At 36.8% G+C, this 18333-nt stretch overlaps 1 protein-coding gene and 2 long non-coding RNA genes across 3 annotated transcripts in view; 2 read left to right on the top strand and 1 right to left on the bottom strand.

Moving 5' to 3' along the window:
- The window catches only part of LOC144554268 (uncharacterized), a 54820-nt gene that overhangs the window by 18669 nt on the left and 17818 nt on the right, over positions 1–18333 (bottom strand). The gene's annotated exons all lie outside the window — the stretch shown is intronic.
- On the top strand, positions 1031–3767 carry LOC144554559 (uncharacterized). The gene is made up of 2 exons (XM_078302875.1): positions 1031–1156; positions 1322–3767. The coding sequence occupies exon 2, from the start codon at positions 1454–1456 to the stop codon at positions 3425–3427; it is 1974 nt and encodes a 657-aa protein (XP_078159001.1). The 5' UTR covers positions 1031–1156; positions 1322–1453; the 3' UTR covers positions 3428–3767.
- LOC144553685 (uncharacterized) lies at positions 5189–5872 on the top strand. The gene is made up of 2 exons (XR_013511434.1): positions 5189–5248; positions 5559–5872. It is a non-coding gene; the product is annotated as an uncharacterized LOC144553685 (long non-coding RNA).

Below are 18333 nucleotides of genomic sequence, written 5' to 3'. Positions count from 1 at the left end.
TTGGAATTATCACAAATCTATCTTTTAATTTATTATTATTTTTTATTGAGGGTACTTTTAAAATTTCGAACACATAGGTAACTAGCTTTAATAATGCATTCTTTGTTTTTAATATATGGTTACGAAAAATATAATCAATCGTTATGAGTTTTTTAAATATTGAACGGATTGCTTTTAATAAAAAAAACAATTATTTTTTAAATATTTGACAAGCTATTTTTAATATGAGGGTTCAAATGCCTACATTTTTTGTGCCTCCATTATGCCTTTATTTTTAAAAACTTAAATAACTCAAAATTTAAAACTTAAACGTCAAAATAAAACCGTTATATATGTTCTATGTTATTTTCTTTATGTGCTCATAAAAAAATTATCACATTTTGATTTTGCTTTTATATGAATCAATAAGTTGAGAAATCAACGTCTATAAATTATCCACATTAATAATTTTTACAAGCTCAAGATGATAACCGAAACAAAGTTGAAATGCCATAATTTTTTACACATGCATAGATAAAATGATGTATTTCATATCCAACGGTTTTATTTTGAATTTTAAGATTTAAATTTTGAGTTATAAATTTTTTTAAAAATGGAGGCATAAAAAATGAAGGCATTTGAACCCTCTTTTAATATTTTCTAGTATTGTTTAGAACATATAGTTAAAATATCAAGATGCGTACGAATGATCATCATCATTATAATTTTGTATTATTACAAATAAGTTTTGAGATTTTGTAAATATGCAAGTATTGAGGAAAATAAAAATTATTAAAAAAATATCTAAGAACTAGAAGTCAGATGGAGTCCCGATTTCTGAAGTAACTCAAACTTTAAGTTTGGATCCGGTCCGTCCGATTAGAATCTCGATCAATCCGACTTAAGTTGGAAAACAGAGATCAGACGATCCGGATGCAAACTCAAAATTTGAGTTACCTTAGGCAATATGAGTCTACTAAGATACACTTTAGTCGATCCATTTTCGTCTGTGCTTGGACTGAAGCTCGGAAGTTACTCTCCTTCCAGTGAAAGAAGATAGAAAAGCACTTAAAACCCTAGATCAAAGGGATTCATCAAAGAGCCACAAACCTCGATCTATTTCCCCTTACCAACTAAGATCGAAACCGAGCTCCTGGAGAACACTCCTCTCTGTCAGGTATGGTCCCACATTCTCACCTGCTGCTCTCTCTCCCTGTGAATGCTGTCGACCCCATTTTAGTTCAACTAAAGAATTCATTTTTCAAATTTTAATTCATGGTTATCAAAGTATTTTCAAAATAGCTAACTTCTTGCACGATATTTGCTATGTATTCGTTTTTAGGTGCTGAACGTTGCTTGGGATTAGCTTGCTATTCGTTTTTCCTTCCATATTTTGATTATAAGTTAATCAAATCCAGCTCGAATTAAGAGTCCAAAAGCATTTTCCGTGGTACTGAGTGAGTAATCCGGGGCAATGGGGAGCCGCCAATTAGAATCGTTTGTAAGAGAGCGCTGTAGATCCGGCACCCTTACTGTCACTGAAGCATGTCACCTGTTTGACCGGCTGCTGACCACCAGAGACCCGGCACCGACCATCTATCCCTTCAACCATCTATTCACAACGCTGGTTCGCATGAACAATTTAACCAACCATTACCCGACTATATTTTCCCTCTTTAACCAGTTGGCCCAAACTAATCAAATATCACCCAATGTGTACACGTATAACATCTTGATCAACTGCTGTATGCGAGTGGATCGGATCGGATTAGCTTTTGTTTTACTCGGAAGGGCTCTTAAGGAGGGACCGGGGTCTAATCCTGGTGTCTTCAATCCATTACTGAAGGGTCTTTGTAAAGATAGTAGGATTCATGAAGCTGCAGCCATAGTGCTTGATAAAATGCCTAAGCTGGGCTGCACACCTGATCTCTTCTCCTATAACACTCTTATGAACGGGATTTGTAAGATGGGACAAATTGGCAAGGCAGAGGAACTCGTGGATTACATGGTTTCTAAAGGGCTTCAACCTGATGTCGTGACCTATACCACTCTCATAGATGGGCTGTGCAAGAAAGGGCTGCTAGACAAGGCAACACAAATACTGCAGTGCATGATTTCCAAAGACCTTGAACCAAATGTTGTGACTTACAATGCTCTCATGAACGTGCTATGCAAGAAAGGAGAAATTGAAAAGGCAGAAGAACTCCTGGATTTCATGGTTTCTAAACGGGTTCAACCTGATATTGTGACCTATAGCATTCTAATTGATGGGCTGTGCAAGAAAGGGCTGCTAGACAAGGCAACACAAATACTGCAGTGCATGATTTCCAAAGACCTTGAACCAAATGTTGTGACTTACAATGCTCTCATGAACGTGCTATGCAAGAAAGGAGAAATTGAAAAGGCAGAAGAACTCCTGGATTTCATGGTTTCTAAAGGGGTTCAACCTGATATCGTGACCTATAGCATTCTAATTGATGGGCTGTGCAAGAAAGGGCTACTTGACAATGCAAACCAGATGGTGCAGTGCATGATTTCCGAAGGCCTTGAACCGGATGTTGTGACCTACAATGCTCTCATGGATGTGCTATGCAAGAAAGGAGAAATTGAAAATGCAGAAAAACTCCTCAGTTTCATGGTTTCTAAAGCAGTTCAACCTGATATTGTGAGCTATACCATTCTCATTGATGGGCTGTGCAAGAAAGGACTACTGGACAAGGCAAACCAGATGGTGCAGTACATGATTTCCAAAGGCCTTGAACCAAATGTTGTGACTTTCAATGTTCTCATGGATATGCTAAGCAAGAAAGGAGAAATTGAGAAGGCAGAGGAGCTCCTTGATTTCATGGTTTCTAAAGGGGTTCAACCTGATCTCGTGACCTATAACATTCTCATTGATGGGCTGTGCAAGAAAGGGCTACTGGACACGGCAAACCAGATGGTGCAGTGCATGATTTCCAAAGGCCTTGAACCAGATGTTGTGACTTTCAATGCTCTCATGGATATGCTATGCAAGAAAGGAGAAATTGAGAAGGCAGAGGAGCTCCTTGATTTCATGGTTTCTAAAGCAGTTCAACCTGATATTGTGAGCTATACCATTCTCATTGATGGGCTGTGCAAGAAAGGGCTACTACACAAGGCCGAGCAGATTCTGCAGTGCATGATTTCCAAAGGCCTTGAACCAGATGTTGTGACTTTCAATGCTCTCATGGATATGCTATGCAAGAAAGGAGAAATTGAGAAGGCAGAGGAGCTCCTTGATTTCATGGTTTCTAAAGGGGTTCAACCTGATATCGTGACCTATAACGTTCTCATTGATGGGCTTCGTAAGAAAGGGCTACTACACAAGGCCGAGCAGATTCTGCAGTGCATGATTTCTAAAGGCCTTGAACCGAATGTTGTAACTTACAATGCTCTCGGTTGCACTGCGCAGACAAAGAGAAATTGAAAAGGCAGAGTAACTCCTGCATCACATAGCTTCTAAAGGGCTTCAACCTAATATTGTGATCTACACCACTCTCATAGATTGGCTTTGCAAGAAAGGGCTGATAGACAAGGCAGGGAAAATACTGCACACATTGTTTCCAACGGGCATGGGCCCAATGTTCTGACTTACAATTGTCTCGTGGATGCAAGAGATGTCATGGACGAGATACTATGTAAGACTGATTATTTAAGCAACCAATTATGTTGAGCTATTAAATGAACTATCTTACTTTAAATGAGCTGGTTGGTTGATCTAGTAACAAAATTATTTGTACATACTCCTTTGCTTAATTTTTTCTTTTATCTGGTTCTTTTTTATTCTCGTTGTCACCTTATTTACAAGGTTGCATTTTCTTTACAATGCATAAAAAATACTTGCATCAGTGCAGACCAAATTACCATTTTGCCCCTGCAGCTGGTAACAATTACAGTATAGGCTCTTCTCTTTGCGTTGTATGAGATAAATTCCAAATATTATAAAATTAGAATATTTGTAAACATTTAAAGCCAAGAAATTTTTTCGGATGCTTTTTAATGTAGACATGATGTTCAGATTGAATCATACTTGTTTCTAAAAATTTTGCCTGTTCATTATGAACAAACTGAGTCTAATATTGAACATATTATATGATCATTTGGGTGACTGTAATGTGCCATTTTTGTACGGTGAAATGCACTAATCATCTACCTAATGTTTATAACATTCCAAATTAAACATATACAAATTTTCACAGCAGCTGCATGTAGAAAATATCAAATCTGTAAATTATATGCAACTACAGCTGCGGTTCTGGTATTCACACTTCTCAGTTTCATGCTTACGCCTATTAACTATTTGCATCCATGTCAATACTATTATCTGCATTAGACTTGTAGTTGATATAAATAGAAACTGGATTGTAAAAATTAGCAATTGGTTAAGGAAATTGAAACTATTAACTACATTATCTCTCTCTTTAATTTGTTCCTATATCCATTTCATTCCTCTGTTGGTCTGACAACTGAATATCAGACTCATCAGGCTATCATGATGTGTTTCTCAAAGATGTAAATTGGATGTACCATAAAAATAAATCATGTACCCTAGTATAATTCTTATGGGAATATTTTCATTTGTCCATGCAAATGCCCAACACATCTATGTTACAATTTGGTCCCTTAACAATTGTATTTTTATCATGTACGAGGTATACATAATGTTTATATATTTTCAACTGATATACAAAGTGAGGCAAAATAGTAATACTTCTGCGCATTTATCTTTGCTGGGGTATGTATGGAAATTGCTCCAATATTTTCTGTCTTATTCATACACGCACACGAGCGCGATTTTTTGTTCTGAAACTTTTTTAATGCAGGATATGAAATTATAAATGTAACAGATACTATAATTTACAATGGGTCCAAACCAACAGACAAAAAGTAATTGCTCTGATAATATTGTGCAAACGACCTGATATATATATATATATAGGAATTGGCTAGCATGCAACCGATAGCTAACTCCATAATTTGCTACGGACTTTTTAACTTTTTAACCATCAAATTGCTTTAAATTTCGTGCACAAGGATAGGGCGCTGATGCCTCAAACAGAAACGGAAAAATTAAAAAATCTCCTCTCCGTTAGTTTTCCGAAATTGGAAAAAAGAAGAGGATCGTTTCTCCCAAATCTCTGTTGCGATAAACAAACCCGTCTCTTCCTATTCCTGGCTCTTTCTTCCAGGGTTTTCGATGGCCACTGTGGAGGAAGTGCAAGCACCACATGGGCTCTACAACAGCTTGGTTTGTGCTTATTATTTTATTTTTAATATGACAAGGACTTTAGTAGTTATCAAAGATTGCAGTATTTGATTTTTGTTATATTCCAGTGGGATCCATTACCAGCATGTACCAGTACCAAGTGACTAGGCTCTTTAACTTCTCTTCTTCTTCTTTTTCGGTAGAAATGTTTGATGACAGAAATTTGGCTTATTGAGGCATTATGAATTCTTTAAAAGTTAATTTGCGCAAATTGGATAATATAGCATTTTTCATAGCACTTCTGACCATCTTAAATGTGGGTACCATTACTGTTTTTCATAATTCTTGGCAGGTGGTGGAGCAACACTGAACGGAGGGAAGAGCTGAGACAACAGGTGGATATATCAAAATTGACAATCCAATTGTGATGGGCGTATCTGATTTTTCAATTTGAGATCAGTTGATCAATATAACTCATAACCAGTAGCAATATTTAAGAGCCCTGTTTAAAGTTTAGTCGTCAGGTCTGAGGTACAATTCATTAATAAAATGGATGGTAGTAGCTTGAAGGATTTATTTTTTATTTGATTTAGTTGAGATGAATGTAATACATATGGATGTAACACTGTACTTGAATGGTTCATATCAAAGGGTGTTTTGTTGTCAGTTTTTAACCTTTATATCTTTGATTGTTATGTGAGGTCTTAAATGCATGTTTCCAATTTACTGTACTTCATTCTCTCTGATTTATGAAACTGCACAATTAAGAAACTCCCTTTCCTGTGATGGAATTACAATAAGAGTATGCTTGCAATCATAGATAGATCAACAAGGAGCATTATAATTAAGGATTCCCTTCCCTGGAGTGGTGATGTAAGTTGCATTATTCTGCAATTCCTCTATAGTTGGAACCAAAATGAGGTGAATCAATATTGTAATTAATGTCAATTTTGAGATAAAGTATTGAAATAGAAAAAAATCAATCCATGGGTCAATATATTTTACCAGTATAGGACCCATACATAGGTAACATCAATTAGATTTTATTTTAATAATAGTTCTCATTCTATGCTAATATATACACAGCTACCAAATAAAATATTACCTAGATCAGATCCAGAGCTGCCCAAGTTGACATAAAAAAATTAAATATTATAAAACATCAAATGTTCTTTGCCAGAAAGTCAACAAAAATGCATAACAACTGAAAATGCATACATCGACCAAACAAAGGGCATTATAAAACTCAAATTGCCTTTTTAGCATGGATAACCAAATCATAAAATATTTATAAGATGACAAATATTACATCTATTCAAGATGACAAGAAAAAACTCAAATCTGAACTAAACATTCTTATCCTCTTATCCTTAGTCATGAAAGCTAGAAAAGGAAAAAAAAAAAAAGACACAGAAAATGCTGCACCAATCCAATCATATATTTCACCTTGTCAGATCCATCCAACATCAAAACTAAAATAAATAGTTGTTTTTCTTTCATACTATATTTTATCGTCCTTCTCTTCTTCCTCCATGTACTTGTAGGGGTCTATGTGAAAAATAGATAACAGTAGGGGTGTATGTGCAAAATTGTCATATGGACCGAGGTCTATGACAATAGTTGTCTTCATATTCTTGTAGGGGTCCCTATGTATAAGACACTTTCTGATGATTTCTGTTTTTTCTGATGATTTCTGATTATATAAAAATATGAAAAGAGAGGATGCCAAGCATGTTTTTAACATGACTGAACTACTGAGTTCAAGGACAGACCAGCATCCCATAACCTTCTACAAGAAAATATGAATATCTTCACATGTGCCTTTTTTTTATAAAAGTATAATAAAGATACAAAAAAAAATAGATAAAAGTATGGGTCTATGTGTGAAATTGTGAGATGAAAGTGTGGCAGTAAAACCAAAGTCATGGATATAATTGCAAATAGGAGCATAAGTAGGGACTAAATTGAATAAACATATGCAAGTGCTGACAATAGCTGTCTTCATTTTCTATAAGATTTTGGATCCTTTTTTACATTATTTCTTGTTGATTTTTCTGAATATAGCATATAACTCGAAACCTCAAAATAAGAACCAATGTGCAGAAGAGTCTCATGTACTGTGTAGAGCATCTAAACCAGCCCTCTGATGATTATGCCAACTCCCATACACACTGTCACACAGAACAAAGGGAGGTGGAATCCATGTACATACTGGTACAGTACCAGCTCCAAAAAACAGTCAAATGAGAATAAATTTGAAAACCTTGCTACAAGTCTTAAATCGTCCCCAAAATGCACCCACAGATAGAACACAATGTGCCAAGCAGCACTGACCAAAATTTCTAATTTATTGGAATTTTTAATGATTTTTAAGTAATTATTGAATCTCAGCCAGCAAAAATATAAAACTGCACAGTGGAGATATTGTGCCATTTCTGCAAACCTGTTGAAAGTGAGCATTACACAAACTAAAATAGAACACTGCACAAAATAAAACAGTACACAAACTTAAATAGAACACTGCAAAAAAAATAACAAAGGATAAATTAACAAATAAAACACTTTCACATAAATGAAAATTCTTTTTTCCAACAACTTCAAATATCAAGCAACACAAATTCAGGATAAATTACAATATATAGCAGAAGCATCACAGATTTGATAGAATTGACAATAATTATACTTTACATTGTTGATTATGGATACAAACTGCCATAACAGGATTAATACAAACTGTTACACTTTACATTGTTGATTATAATGCTACAAATTATATTGCCATTCACAAGGCAACACAAATTAAAGTAATAATTCCGATATATAAACACGAAAAAATATATATCAAGCACTACAATACATTCAATTTAAACAATAACAATAGGGCTCGACAACAGTATGGCTTCAACATCTCTTGCAATGATGGCTCCGCATATGCATCCCCTCCATTGTTGTTTAATCACTGCTACAAATAAATTTGATACAACAATATCAATTCACATTTATATAATAAACCGGTCATTGCACACCTATCCAGGTCACTATAGATCTAATCATTAGCAGTTTGCAGCTTTGGGATGATTAACACAATTCAGTAACTGACAAGAGCATAACTTAGGCTATTCTTAAAAGGTTTTAAAAATGAAGAAGAATCAATCGTCAGGCTGGCAATTTTTGCTTAATGCACATTTCTAGTAAAAGCAATTCAAACACTGATTATGTTCACAATTTCTTCATTGGTAATCTCAATGGCCAACTTTTCAAAAAGATAACTAATGAGCACGCACTGCCAAAATTTGGATCCTCTAAACGAAAATATTATGCATCAAACGAAAATAGACTTTAAATGGGCAATCCTTCCTCAAACAAAGAACAAAAAATGAAAAATAGAAAAGCACAACGGGGTAAGCAAAAAATGCAATTTACCTCTAATTGTTCCATATTGGAACTCCCTGACATAATTTTTAATGCAAGAGGAGACTCAACCTGTGGAAATAAGAAAAAAAAATAATGAAATTTTGGCATTCCCAGCAAGAAGTAAAACTCAAGATGTACAAGAAAATAAGAAAATGTAGAAGAGAATGATTTCTCCATCTAGTAATTCGAACATGTGGCGACTGCGAGAGAGACATGAGAGAAGGATTTCTTCCGACGGAGAGGGAGATCCAAACAAGAAGAAAACTCTGAGAGGGCGGTGCAAGTTTAGAGGAGACTGGAGAGCAGGCAGGTAGGAGGGATACGACGGGAGGGCGATGTCACGATCTCAATTCGTTCACTCAGAGAATAGAGAAATAGAGCTAATATCAAAAGGAAATCAAGTTTGTATTAATCCAAAACTGGATACAACGGCCAAGCCGTGATTCTGACAAAAAGAGAATATAGGAAAATTACTAGAAAATTGTTCTTCAAATCATGAAATTGAACTAACAGATGCATCTAGTATATATAGGCGATGCTTCTGGAAAAGGAAGCATCTTATTTGGTCACGCCTAACACCCGCCTATGTGTAACGGAGCCACATCAGCTAGAGCGTGTGAGGGCTTGCCGCTCTAACAAATTCTCCAACCGTCTATTCAGGAACATCTCCAGTGACCTCCCTCGCTCCATTATCCAGTTCATGCACCTTGGGTCCCACTGGCCAGTTGATATCTCCATTAACAACTACTTCACAAACGGGCCCCATTGTCATTGAAACATTCTGATTTACATCATTGCCCGAGTTATTGCCCTCTCTGCCCTTGGCTTCTTCCACTCCTTCGCCAATTTTGACCAAGTCATAATCAATTCCAATTTTCATAATTTCACCTTGTTCGGCTCCTGACATTCCCCCCTTCTTCAAAATTTTCTCGACCTCGAGAATAAATTCTGGAAACCTTTGCGCCATGTCATCATAAGCCTCCCAGGTAGCGTCATCTTCAGTTTGGTTTGCCCATTGCACCAGCAATTGCGCTTCCGCTGCATTCTTCTTTCTCACCATTCTTCGTGCTAAGACCGCAAGGGGCCTTGGTTGTAACTCGCCCTTTGGTCCTATTAATGGTAAATTAGGAGATATCGCCTGAGTGTCACCTACTCGAGCTTTGAGCTGCGACACATGGAACACTGAATGAATCATTGAACCTGGTGGCAACTTCAAACGATAGGCACAGTCCCCCACCTTCTCCAGTACCTCATATGGACCACTGTAACGTGAACTCAACTTCTGATTCCTCATGCCTGCAACTGTAAGCTGCCTATACGGTTGCAGTTTCAAGTATACCCAATCCCCCTCCTTGAACTTTCTCTCGCTACGGTTCTTGTCGGCAAACTGTTTGGTTCTTTCTTGAGCTTTGATTAAATTGGCTTTCAATTGTTGCAAGGCACCTTGTCGATCTTTCAGAAGGTAATCCACTGCCTCTACACTACTCTTAGGTATACTTCCCAAGCCCAATTGCGGTGGATCATACCCATAAAGTGCTTTGAAAGGAGTCATCTTGATGGCACTGTGAAATGAGGTATTGTACCACCACTCCGCTAATGCAAGATATCTCAACCAGTTTTTCTGTTTTTCATAAACCATGCATCTCAAATAGTTCTCTAGGCATTGATTAACACGCTCCGTCTGCCCATCCGATTGGGGGTGGTATGCGGTGCTCATATTAAGTTTTACCCCCAGTTTACTCATCAATTCAGACCAGAATTTACTGGTAAAAACCGGATCCCTATCCGATATAATGTCTGTTGGTAGACCATGCAACTTGTAAATGGTATCTAGGAATACTTGTGCCACCTCTGATGCCTTGTAGGGGTGTGATAATGCCAGAAAATGTGCATACTTCGTTAATCGATCTACAATCACCATAATCACTTCTTTTCCTTCTGATTTGGGTAAACCTGTTATAAAATTCATTCCAATACTACTCCATGCCTCTTTAGGAATTGGGAGAGGGTGTAATAGGCCTGGAGTATGTATATGTTCAGTTTTATTCAATTGACAAACGTCACAGTGACTGATAAAGGTGTGAATGTCACTCTTCAGTTTAGGCCAATAAAATGATTTTTTTACCCTGTGATATGTGGCTGTAACCCCTGAGTGTCCCCCTAAATTAGAGGCATGCAATTCTTTGATGATTACATGTCTCCAATTTCCTGAACTTCCCACACAAATCCTATCTTTATACCTTATGAGTTGCATGTATTGAGTGAGGTGGTTGTGCTCATGGTGGTTGTCAGTTGCCTCTTTCATCTTGGCTTTCAATCCCTCTACCCATTCATCTCCGTCATAGCTCTTTTGTATGTCCAGCACCCATTGAGGTATCAATTCAGTCATGGCCAACAACTCTACTGTTTCTACCTCCTCTACTCCTTCTCTTCTAGATAGGGCATCTGCTACCCTATTCTCAACCCCCTTCTTATACTCAATCACATAATCAAGCCCCATCAATTTGCTTAAGCCCTTATGCTGGCTAGCTGTATTGATTTTCTGTTCAAGCAAATATTTCAAACTGATATGATCAGTTTTTATCACAAATCTCCCCCCAAGCAAATAGTGCCTCCACTTAGTTATGGCAGTGAGAAGAGCCAAGAACTCATTCTCATAGGTAGAAAGCAACTGATTCTTTGGTCCCAATTTTTTTACTCAAATACGCAAGTGGCCTCCTACCCTGCATTAGTACAGCCCCTATCCCTTCTTTACTGGCATCAGTCTCAATGATGAATTGTTGACTAAAATCTGGTAGTGCCAACACAGGAGCTTGAGTCATAGCTTCTTTGAGTGATTCAAAAGCCAACTGAGCATCCTCCTTCCATTTGAAAGCTCCTTTCTTCAACAAGTCTGTGAGTGGTTTTGAAATGACACCATAGCCTTTGATAAATTTTCGATAGTACCCTGTTAACCCCAAAAATCCCCTCAATGCCCTTGCATCTGTAGGTACTGGCCACTCCTTCATGGCTGCAATCTTACTAGGATCAGTGGCAACACCTTCTTGGGAAATGATGTACCCCAAGTACTCAATTTGAGCAACACCAAATTCACACTTACTTCTTTTTAAGTACAGCTGATTCTGTCTCAACACTTCCAAGGCCTGTTTCACATGCTCAATATGAACCTCCTGACTTTTGCTGTATATCAAAATGTCATCAAAGAATACTAGAATGAATTTTCTTAGGTAAGGCTTGAAAATGGTGTTCATCAAGGACTGAAAAGTGGCAGGGGCATTAGTAAGCCCAAAAGGCATTACTTTGAACTCATAAAGATCTTCATGTGTGTGAAAGGCAGTCTTGGGTACATCTCTCTCATGCATCCTGATTTGGTGGTACCCAGATCTTAGGTCCAACTTTGTGAAAATCATGGCTCCTTTGAGTTCATCTAATAGATCTTCGATTATGGGTATAGGGTATTTGTTTTTAATGGTGTCATGGTTAAGCCTTCTATAATCTACACACATTCTCCAAGTTTGATCTTTTTTCTTTACTAACAAGATGGGTGAGGAATAGTTACTGATGGAAGGTTGTATGAAAGATTGCTTAAGAAGCTCTTTAACTATTTTCTCAATTTCTAGTTTCTGGAAAAATGAAAACCTGTAAGGTCTCAAGCTGATGGGTTTTGAATCGGGTTTTAGGTGAATTTGATGGTCAATGGACCTTTTGGGTGGAAGGTTCTGTGGTTCAGAAAATAAGGAGTGGTACTCTTCTAGTACATGTTGTAAGATAGGATTAACACTTGGTTCCCCTTCTTCCCCTTTTATACTGAATAAATGTGCCATCATGAATTGACCATCTTGCCCTTCCTTTTCAAACTGGGGTACCTTTTCACACATATGGACTGCAGATGTCACTTCTTCTACTTCTAGGCTTACTGGCTTTCCTTTACTCCTCATTCTCATGATCCCCTTTTTCCAATCTAAAAACATGGGACTCATGCTTGATAACCAATCCATTCCCAGGAGTAGGTCATACCCTTGCACATCTAGTACCCTCAAATCATACTCAAATTCATGTTGCTGCAACTTAAAGTTCAGATTTGGGCACAACTGATCAATGCTCATCTTTTCCCCATTAGCAATGCTTACTCTCAAGGTAGGGGTTTTCTTGGTTGTCAGATCCAAATTATACACCAAATAGGGGTTTACAAACGAGTGTGTGCTTCCACTGTCTATAAATGCACATACTGGAAACTGGTTGATCTCCCCTTTAAAAATTAGGCTTTTGGAGTTTGGGTTGTTGTGAAGTGTGCATAAATTCACCACCGCTTGCTCTTCCTGCACCTCCCCTTCTAAATCACCCTCTTGGATAATCTGTAACTCTCTAAATTGTTCCTGTTGCCACACTTGCTCTTCTTCTTCCTCTTCTGCACCACTTATAATATTCACCTTTTTAATTGCACACTTATGCCCCTGACTCCACTTCTCACTGCATTTGAAGCATAACCCCATAGCTCTCTTTTGGTCAAGTGATAACCCATTATTGACCGATGGTGCTGATTTGAGCATGAGTGGTGCCTTTTCCTTCCATCTCCCCTCACTGCTTCCTCCAATCAATGGTGTTTTTGTACTGACAAACTGAGATGGTCTGTGTGAATAACTAGGCTTCCTCAAGGCACTATCTAAAAACAACTCAATTTGTTTGGCATACTTGACAGCTTCATTCACAGTCAGAGGATTAAACATCTCTATCGTGTGCCTAATTTCATCTTTCAATCCAGATATGAACCCTTCAACATAGAATTCTTCACTAACAATTTGCCTCATATAAGTCAGTCTCGACTTTGCTTGCAAGAATTTCTTAACGTACTCCTCTACTCTACCGGTCTGATGTACTCTTTTGAACTCGTCAACCGGTTTATCAGATTTGCCAACAAAAATTTCCTTCACAAGATTCACTAAATCCGGCCATGGAGGCTGAGGATTTGCAATCTTATAACATCGGTACCAATCTTTTGCCTCCCCACTGAAATGCATGGTGGCCAGTCGTGATTTGAAAATTTCAGGAGTTTGAAACATATCAAAATACAGTTCACACTCCTCCCTCCATGCAGTCGGTTCGGTACCATCAAAGCTGGGAAAATCATAACGGGGCAGATTATACCTAATCTGTTGGTTATCAACTTGCCTCTGCTCTCCACCTCGTCTCAAAACCTCCCGTTCTACATTAGGACCACTAGTACCATTAGTCGGTGTTTCCTCCACAATCGGTACCTCAACCCGATCTCTGACAACCGGTACCGTACCAGTCCCAACCTGACTCGTATCACCAATTTCAAGCCTCACCAAATATCTCCTCAGCAACATCTGAAGATCAGTCAGTTGGTGAGTTATGTTGTTAATCGATTGCCCGTGAGCCAGCGACTGATGATACACCTCATCCACTTGCATAGAGGTGTTAGCCTGCTGTTGAGCTAGCACACCCAACTGATTCTCCACCAGGCTCACCTTACTGCCAATCTCAAGGTGTGACGATTCAGATCGGGTGACCCGATCGTTCATTGCCTCTAACTCTAGAGCTACTTCAGCTTGAGATTTACTTCTAGTGCTTGCTGCCATCTCGATAACTTGTTCTCCCAGATACAATCGAGATGCTCTGATACCAAACTGTCACGATCTCAATTCGTTCACTCAGAGAATAGAGAAATAGAGCTAATATCAAAAGGAAATCAAGTTTGTATTAATCCAAAACTAGATACAACGGCCAAGCTGTGATTCTGACAAAAAGAGAATATAGGAAAATTACTAGAAAATTGTTCTTCAAATCATGAAATTGAACTAACAGATGCATCTAGTATATATAGGCGATGCTTCTGGAAAAGGAAGCATCTTATTTGGTCACGCCTAACACCCGCCTATGTGTAACGGAGCCACATCAGCTAGAGCGTGTGAGGGCTTGCCGCTCTAACAAATTCTCCAACCGTCTATTCAGGAACATCTCCAGTGACCTCCCTCGCTCCATTATCCAGTTCATGCACCTTGGGTCCCACTGGCCAGTTGATATCTCCATTAACAACTACTTCACAAACGGGCCCCATTGTCATTGAAACATTCTGATTTACATCACTGCCCGAGTTACTGCCCTTTCTGCCCTTGGCTTCTTCCACTCCTTCGCCAATTTTGACCAAGTCATAATCAATTCCAATTTTCATAATTTCACCTTGTTCGGCTCCTGACAGGCGACGGAGAGATGGCCGGAAAAAAAAACCCTAGCGAGAGTTGGGGAAATGGTTTGGTCGGGAGGGGAGAAGGGTTTAGACATAACAGAAAGAAAGAGAGCGTGATTTCCAAAATGTTCTCTCCGTTAACTTGAATCAGCGCCTCAATTTTTAGCACGAGATTTAAAGCAATCATACGATCAAAAATACCGTAGCATATATAAACGCTATCTATGGGTTGCATGCTAGCCAATTCCTATATATATATACGAGGAGGGTTAAAATGCACCCTTCTCTTTGTGCTCTTAACATGCACCCTTCCCTCGTATTTTCATTTTCAAAGTTCAAATAGTTGATTCGATCCTTCCAACGTGTTCTTCATATTAAAATGTGCTTAGAGACCAAATTTTACATTTTTTAGAAATTTTTTACTATTTTTCAAGAATTTTTGATTAAACTAAACAATAATAAAAAATTCAGCAAAGTGATGATTTTAAAAAATTCTGAAAAAATAGTAAAAAAATTTCAAAAAATGTAAAATTTGGTTTCCAAGCACATTTTAATATGAAGAACACGTTGGAATGTTCGAATCAACTATTTGAACTTTGAAAATGAAGATATGAGGGGAGGGTGCATGTTAGGAGCACAAAAAAGGGGTGCATTTTAACCCTCCTCTATATATATATATAGAGAGAGATGGGCTATGGTGCATTGCAATGCATGAACCCTCTTATGCATTGCACTATTAATTATGGATTTAAAGTCCAAACGACCAATCTGAACCGTTCATCTTGTTCTTCATATTAATATGTGCTTGGGGACCAAATTTGACATTTTTTGGAATTTTTTTACTATCTATTAAGCAATTTTGAAAGTCACTGATCTGATGGTCCAGAAAATTTTACTGTTTTTTACTGTTCACAGCAAAACAGCAATTTTCAAAAATGCTTAATAAATAGTAAAAAAATTCCAAAAAATGTAAAATTTGGTCTCCAAGCACATTTCAATATGGATTAAACATTTAACGGTTCGGATCGGTCGTTTGGACTTTAAATCCGTGATTATAGTGCAATGCATAAGGGGGTTCATGCATTGCAATGCACCATAGCCCATCTCTCTCTCTCTCTCTCTCTCTATATATATATAGAGGTTGGCTAAGATCAAAGTGGTAGTTCCTGAGTTTTGGTGCTACCAATTCGTTTTTTAATTTTTAAAGTTCAAAACGTCGATCCGAACCGTTCAAGTTGTTCTCCATATTAAATTGTGCTTGGAGACCAAATTTTACATTTTTCTGAATTTTTTTACTATTTATTAAGCCACTTTGAAAATCGCTGATCCAACGGTGGCTTAACAAAACAGTAAAATCAGAAGCCACCGTTGGATCAGCTGTTTTCAAAGCGGCTTAATAAATAGTAAAAAAATTCAGAAAAATGTAAAATTTGGTCTCCAAGCACAATTTAATATGGAGAACAACTTGAACGGTTCGGATCAACGTTTTGAAATTTAAAAATTTAAAAACGAATTGGTAGCGAAGTAAAACGCATTTCTACTTCACGCTGTATTTTTATTTTGAAAGTCCAAACGACCGATCCGAACCATTAGATGTTTAATCCATATTGAAATGTTCTTGGAGACAATATTTTACATTTTTTGGAATTTTTTTACTATTTATTAAGCATTTTTTAAAATTGCTGTTTTGCTGTGAACAGTAAAATTTTCTGGATCATCAGATCTGCGACTTTCAAAATTGCTTAATAAATAGTAAAAAAATTTCAAAAAATGAAAAATTTGGTCTCCAAGCACATTTCAATATGGAGAACAAGATGAACAGTTCGGATAGACGTTTTGAACTTTATAATCGCAAAATATGAGCGTGAAGTAAAATAGTTGCTTTACTTCGCAACTCACCGTAGCCTACTATATATATATATATATATATATATAGAGTTAGGCTGGGGTGCTATGGATAGCATAGTGGCCTCTATGCTACGGCTCAATATTCGAGTTTTCAAAATCCAAATGGTCGATCCGAACCGTTCATCTTATTCTCCATATTAATATCTGCTTGGAGACCAAATTTTATAATTTTCTGAATTTTTTTACTATTTATTAAGCCATTTTGAAAATCGCTAATCCAACGGTTTTACTGTTTTGTGCAGCCACCGTTGGATCAACAATTTTGTAAAATACTTAATAAATAGTAAAAAAATTCAGAAAAATGTAAAATTTGGTCTCCAAGCAGATATTAATATGGAGAATAAGATGAACGGTTCGGATCGACCGTTTGGATTTTGAAAACTCGAATATTGAACCGTAGCATAGAGGCCACTATGCTATCCATAGCACCCCAGCCTAACTCTATATATCTATATATATATATATATATATATATATATATATATATATATATATATATATATATATATATTTATATATATAGAGGTGGGCTACGGTGAGTTGCGAAGTAAAACGTGTTTCTACTTCACGCCGTATTTTTATTTTGAAAGTCCAAAGGACCGATCCGAACCGTTAGATGTTTAATCCATATTGAAATGTGCTTGGAGACCAAATTTTACATTTTTTGGAATTTTTTTACTATTTATTAAGCATTTTTGAAAATTACTGTTTTGCTGTGAACAGTAAAAACAGTAAAATTTTCTGGACCATCAGATCAGCGACTTTCAAAATTGCTTAATAAATAGTAAAAAAATTCCAAAAAATGTAAAATTTGGTCTCCAAGCACATTTCAATATGGAGAACAAGATGAACGGTTCGGATCGATGTTTTGAACTTAAAAATCGCAAAATATGAGCGTGAAGTAAAATAGTCACTTTATTTCGCAACTCACCGTAGCCCATCTCTCTCTCTCTCTCTCTCTCTCTATATATATATATATATATATATATATATATATATATATATATATATATATATATATATATTTTGAGGTAAACAAACAACCTGATATTTAATGTGGCTAATTTGTCTATATATAAATGATCAATTTAATCAAAATTATCATTAAAATTAACTCCCGTTTAAAATCCAGTTCTTTATATGGCTATTAGTCATATATGCGTGCTATTGGAGATTGAGATCATGATCATTGTACGCTCATTTAGATTCTATTGTAATTGTTTCGTTCTCCAACTCTGAACCATACAAGTCATGTCCTAACATTTCTGCTTTGATTTAAAATTAATTAAACTCCTTATTCATTCATTTATGTAATTAATTCCACTATTGTCCCTAGCTTTTTATTCTTGAGTTCTTTTGGCTGTTGTTCTCTCTCCAGTCTCCTCAATGCTTTTCCTTCGATTTTGTATCATACTATGAAAATTTTTGGGACTAAATTTTGTGCGGCATAAAATCTGTGTCATAAGATACAACATGTTTAATTCAGTCATCCAAAAAAGTCGAATTGACTTGCTATACACACCGCCAACAGCGAGGCACCAAATTCACTGTGCAATCTATATGTATGATCGTTGTTTTCAAGCGCCCATTTAGACCA

This window comes from Carex rostrata, chromosome 5 (genome assembly GCF_964058835.1).
Source record: "Carex rostrata chromosome 5, lpCarRost1.2, whole genome shotgun sequence".
Classification (NCBI taxonomy): domain Eukaryota; kingdom Viridiplantae; phylum Streptophyta; class Magnoliopsida; order Poales; family Cyperaceae; genus Carex; species Carex rostrata.
This window is presented reverse-complemented; position numbering and strand designations above follow the sequence as displayed.